Source organism: Somniosus microcephalus, chromosome 2 (assembly GCF_052327205.1).
Source record: "Somniosus microcephalus isolate GS21.2 chromosome 2, FLI_Smic_1.0, whole genome shotgun sequence".
NCBI classification, from domain to species: Eukaryota; Metazoa; Chordata; class Chondrichthyes; order Squaliformes; family Somniosidae; genus Somniosus; species Somniosus microcephalus.
The window spans coordinates 220,017,611-220,023,584 of NC_140988.1; the positions used below are offsets into that span (position 1 = coordinate 220,017,611).

General features: G+C 41.9%; 1 protein-coding gene across 1 annotated transcript; it reads right to left on the reverse strand.

Moving 5' to 3' along the window:
- Nucleotides 1-933: 933 nt before the first annotated feature.
- Nucleotides 934-2,999, reverse strand: kctd8 (potassium channel tetramerization domain containing 8). Its single transcript, XM_085969435.1, has one exon. It carries the CDS (start codon nucleotides 2,572-2,574, stop codon nucleotides 1,750-1,752), a length of 825 nt encoding a protein of 274 aa, XP_085825561.1. The 5' UTR covers nucleotides 2,575-2,999; the 3' UTR covers nucleotides 934-1,749.
- Nucleotides 3,000-5,974: the final 2,975 nt, after the last annotated feature.

The following is a 5,974-nucleotide window of genomic DNA, read 5'->3' on the forward strand; positions in this document are numbered from 1 at the left end:
CATAAATTTACATCTAAAACTGTTAATCTCGAAAATTCTTCCAGTTCTGCTGAAAGGCCTTCGACCTGAAACGTTAACTGTTTCTCTCTCCACAGATGTTGCCTCACCTGCTGAGTATTTCCAGCATTTTATGTTTTTATTTTAGATTTCCCCAGCATTCGCAGTATTTTGCTTTTGAGCTCATTGTTTTGATTATTATTTTGCCTTCAATTACTTAGCTAAAGTGTGATTTAAACAGAATACACAATGAGAGTCACGGGATAGCTTTGTATCAAACTCGTGGTGCCGCCCAGTTCACACGAATGTCCACTGTGTCTTGTCCTGTATCCCCCACATATATATGTCAAGTTAAGTGAAGAATAAATAGGGAGTTTAACAGATTGCATGCTTGATGGATTTGCTTATATTCAGAATTGCATAGATGCCGAATCAATTACACGACATCTGTTTACTCTCGGCAGCAAGGAGTCCAACACTATTACCAGCGCGTTCGTGCATGCACTGCTTGACGACGGTACATATAAATCATTCTGTGTTGCCTCGTTAAAAATTACAATGAGACCAATAGAAACAAATAAAGGAATAGACTGTGACAGCTGCGAGTCTGCGAAAACGGGCTGAAATGCTTTCCTGCCTCAGTGCAGATGTTACTATAGGATTCTGCAGTGTGGGGCTTCGCTATCGATCTCTTGCCTGAAAGAAAATATTCTGGCAAATACAAAGTAATCCATACACAAGACTTCTTCTCCTCGATCGACTCTGCGCTCTCAAGTGAGATTATTTTTCTCTGATTTGACACGGGGTTGTGCTCCCTCCCTCCTTCACTCAGTCTCCCTGGCGTTTAGACTCAGACAGAAATGGTTCTGTTTGAACTGACAAGCTGACTGCAATCCTGCCAATAAAAACATAAATCCCTTTCGTGGTTTTTCCATTCACTGATTTTATCAGTTTTCTCACAGGCACGAAAATTGGCAGCTAACCTGAAAACGATAAAATGCACCGAATCCCATCAGAAGTAAATTCAATGTTTCGTGAGCAAACTTGTAAAAAATAAACTTTATTAAGATATCTTATTCAGTCCGTTGAGATGTCATACTAAGTAGAATTCTACATAAAATCAAAAAGGGAAGAACACGATTATTATGCAGTTTACCAATTTGGCGAGTTGTTCACCAAGTAATAGAAGCAATAATGTTCGGGAGCGGAGCCGGCCCTGTTGTCGCTTCCTGTTGAAAACTCACTCCCTGCTGTAAATGTATGGCCCCTTTCTGTTCTAACTACAGATGTGTTCAGTCCTAAAGCAACTTTTTCTTTGCTTATCACAACTCAGCAGGGATTGGACACGATGAGGCGCTTGGTATCATTGAGTCAACAGTGAATGGTAACAACCGGTTTGGAGCGACGCGCGGCTGAGCTTTTTGTCTGAATGAACTCAATATTCAAGGGGGCGAGAACTGATTTATGTTTCATAGTGTTTAACTCGTACTTGCATCAAAAATAGGCGTCCTTCTGAGGAAAAGGGACATTAACACGGCTATTGTAGAAAAGATTCAACCTTGATGAAATATTCATCAGAACGTTCTATCATATTTAGTGAGTTGTACGGGAACTTCACACACTTTGATGCGCTGTTAGATTTTCACATCGCCACCGCTATGTGACTCGAGATTTTAGGTTTAAGTTGCTCCTTCTGTTTGCTGTTAAATAAGGTCCCATCGCTAAATAAGTGTAAGTACTGCAGTAAAAGGCTTAAAACTCACGGAAGAAGATGTACTCGGTGTAGCTGCTCCACATCTTGTCGTCCCTGTACTGGTTGATGAAGGTGGCCGTCCCGGTGGAGTTACAAGCCACCATGTGGAAACCGGCCTCGGAGAGCCTGTCGAATGCCTGTTCCAGGTAGGTGAATTTCAGGTAAAACCTGGACGTGTACTTTTCAGGGGGCCGATCGGGGTCTCGGCTTTCGTTCAGGGTGTCCCCGAAAACCTCCTTGGCCAGGGCGATCCTGCCACACACCATGATCCTAGCCACCCTGCGAAACTTGGCATCCGCCTGGTTATCCCGGACTAAGGTGTAGGAGCCGCGGTAGCCGATGGTTATAAAGCCCGATCTCTTGTCTGCTGCCGCGGAGTAAGGGGCATTCTTGGCCAACAGATCGCTGCTCTGGGAGTTCTCCTCGATGTCGCTCTGGCATGTCTCGTCCGTCACCGAGCTCTGTTTGATGACCTTGGGCGTCAGAAATGTGATCAGCTCGCTGAGCTGGAAGTGCTCAGCCTCTCTCAGCAGCCGCTCCTTCTCCGGGAAATGGTCGGGCAGGACCAGCTGCTTGTCTCTGAGATAATCCAAGATGTACCTGAAGAGGAATCCGTCCCGGTCTATGAAATAACGGCCCCTGTTGTCCCTGGGAAGCACCTTGACGTTGTTCTTGGAGAACAGGTTCGCCAGGAGGGAATCGGAGACGCTGACCAGGGTGTCGTGCTTGGTCACATACACCTGCCCTCCAACGTTCAGCTCCACCACTTCGGGGAAGGAGGTGGACATCTCGCTGATGGGCAAGATGCTGTCGCGGACAGCCATTTCTTGGAGGAACCTTTGAGTTGTGATGGGGACCAGCAGCTCTGAGGCGTTCTGTCCGCTGATCTCAGCTCCCAGGCGCGGGTCTGCACATCCCTCACTTGGAAGATAGCGTGCCGGGTCCACTTGAAGGCGACGGGAGGACAGAGAGGGCGAGGAAGAGTGGGTGCATGTGCGTGATGGAGAGAGACAGACTCACAGATCAGAGTCGACCAACTCCCAGCACCATTATACAGGAGAGAGTCTGGGGAAACACCCTGACGTCACGCCGACTGCAGGGAGTGTACTTTTCAAGTGTGGACTCAAAGTCAAGGATGTCCAGAAAGCCTCTCCCTGCAGTAGTGTGGACCGGACTGGCTAACCAACCACTTACAAGTAAAGTTCATATTTTCTGGAAACTTTCGTTTGTAGATATATTTAAACAGGTTTTCAAAGTTACTGTTTTTTCTTTTTAGGCAAATGTTTCTAAGATCTATTTGGAAACCCGACATGAATAAATTCAATTTAAAATATCTGGTATCCGTCCCATGATATCTGTTGAACAATATGAACGGGAGATGGTGTTACTGCAGGTTGCAATGGAAGTTTCTCTGTGTATAATAGTACATAATATTTATATTTATACCAAATGAGTTTTTTTCTATAAAACTTTCTACTATTAGACATGCTTTATGTTTTAAATTTTGACGTTTTTATATGTGAGATTTATTTTACTAAGATGCGAGGGTTTATGGACATTATTATATGTTTAAACTTTGCAGATATTATTGCCTTAATGTTTCGAATAAAACTTAAAAAGCTCCTTTGGAAATGTAAATGTTTTAAATAGCTTGAAAGAGACGCCGTGGTGCCAATAACATATAACAATATAAAAACCACTGGAATGGTAATTGATTTATATATAATCAGTTACCAGTGGACTGTTTTATATGCGTGCGTGTGTATAACAATGTCATTTTAATATGTTAGAGACGAATCCTATAAGAAATGTTATTGTTTGTCCATTCTCAATGACAATGCCACTGTATTAATGCAGACCGTTACATTTAAGATAGGTTCTAAAATAACAAAATTGCTCTGCGGCTTTGTATAACTTTCAAATGTCAGAATTAAAGATAACTTACATTTGTGTAGATTATGAAAGTGAAATTAAAGTCATAATATTCCACCGATAGAATCTAAATTGCACAATAGGTTAAAGTAAGCACCAAAATGAATTGCAATGAACTACAGTCTCGTCTTTACTCTTTAAATAAATAATCTGCTGAAATATTAGTTTGTAGATATCTTAGAAACAAGAATAGTAAATTCAAAATATAAGGTGGATTAAGTAGCCTAGTGGATGAGGACGCGGCGGTCACTGCATTTCAAAAGTAATTCATGTGGAGTGTTTTGAGCTATTTTGAAGTGATAAGGAGCTATATAAGCCTCTTATTCTAATCAATATGCCACACCATGACACGATTAGCATTTGGGTTTGTGGCTATTGATTGTGCACAGGGCCGGTGCCTGATCTTGTCTGGAGCACCAAGGGGTGGCAATGAGTTAACGCTCAGCGCAACCCCACAGGATAGAGATAAAATAGTCGGTGACTCACTCCAGGCTGCTCTTGAGCGCTTCCTAGCGACCGGTTGTGGAACATTAGACAGGATCTGCCAGATACTCGCTCAACAGGTTATGAAGACCGAAAAGTGGGCGAAAAACAAAATGGAGCAACATACTTCATATGGTAAAATAAGAAAATTCTACAAGTTTAAGCGGGTATATATTAAGATCTGGAGCTTTTATTTATTCATTTTAGAATACGCTAAAACCATCACTTTTGATTTTGTCTGTAGGAAGAACACAGGAGCCACATTTAACACAAACTTCCACTGTATTTTACAGTATCACTTTTCTCACTGGTGTGTATTTATAACTGGGTCCAATCACATAGCCGGTGTTATATTCTAGTCATAGTCTCTGCATTGGGAACTGAATTACTGAACATGCATGATAATCAAAAATGCAACATTTACTGTATGCAATACCACTTTACACTCAGCAAGAGAGGTTTGCCAAATTCAGTTACGCTCGCCAAAACTCTAGCAGGAGCCACTAACTGAATATCACTACTGATTGAATTCAGACTTTTTTTTTACATTCATTCTTATCTCACTCACACCCCGATGTCCTCCAATTTAAAAAAACACGGAATATTGGAACATGAAAGGCCCATTTGGTCCATCAAACCTGAATTTAAATTCCAAACTTGGCATCACCTAATTGCTGCTGCCTGATTTCCCTCATCTTCTATTTTACTCTTTTCAATTGTGTTGGTGACCGGCACCGTGGCTTTAACACTTCACCTTGGCTTTTGCTATTTTAAAATGGCCGCTTCCTCTCAATAGACCATATACAGATTATATTGTCATAAACTCTCCTCAATTTATATATCTGGAGGGCGATGAATAATTCAAAGAACAAGAAAAACATTCTATCTGATCTCTGGAAGTGGGATGGCAGGATACATTAAATTACGATCTATTATTCAAACACGACTGGCTGAAATCTGCATTCACGGTTGCATTTATGTTTTTGAGCTCCAACAGTATTAGTAAAAAAGCAACAAGAACAACACATTGCATCTCTATAGTGCCTTTAATGTAATAAGATGCCCTAACACACTTCACATAGGAGGCAGATGGAACAAGTGGTGGAGAATTTGGGAGAGTTGGCTGAAGGCAGCATCAAAAAGAAAGGTTTTAAGGAGGTTTTTAAAGGTGGGGAGGGAAGTAGCAAGGCAAATTTAGAAAGGAGTTTCAGAGGATGGGGCCAAGACAGCTGAAAGCTCCTCTGCCAATTAAGAAACAGCAGGGTATCAGAGGGAAAAGCCTGTGACCTCCAACTGGAGGATTTTGCAAAGCTTTGGAGGGGCAAACCATAGCGATATTTGAAATGAGGACAAGGATTTTCAATGCATTTGGAACCAATGGAGATTGGTCTGATAATTGAGCAAGTGAGGTAGAAATTCGACTGTACCCATTTTCGTAGGTAGTGTAGGGTTCTCAAAATTCCCACATTCCCCAACGTTATGGATAAAGGGACCCTGTATGGACAAGTTATGAAAAAACAGGGCACCCAAAATGGCTTCTGCAACCTCGTGACCAAAAGTACAGGATTTTAAAAGCAAGGCTCTGCAAACAGGCAGGCACCTTTTTCAAGCTTGGAACAAAACTTAAAATGCATAGACCTGTGAATAGACTCTGTGGGGCCAAACAGTTAAAGCAAACACAGAATATGCATTCCATTCACCTTGAAACAGATCAGGTTAGAATGGGCCTCAATCAAGGCCATCAGGTGTCTGCATATTTAATCAGTAACAGCTCACAGAAGCCATTGAGTCAGGAAACCCGATTAAGTT

Bases quoted from the DNA above. Each gene is read 5' to 3' on its own strand.
- kctd8 (XM_085969435.1), bottom strand. From the start codon at position 2,574: ATGGCTGTCCGCGACAGCATCTTGCCCATCAGCGAGATGTCCACCTCC.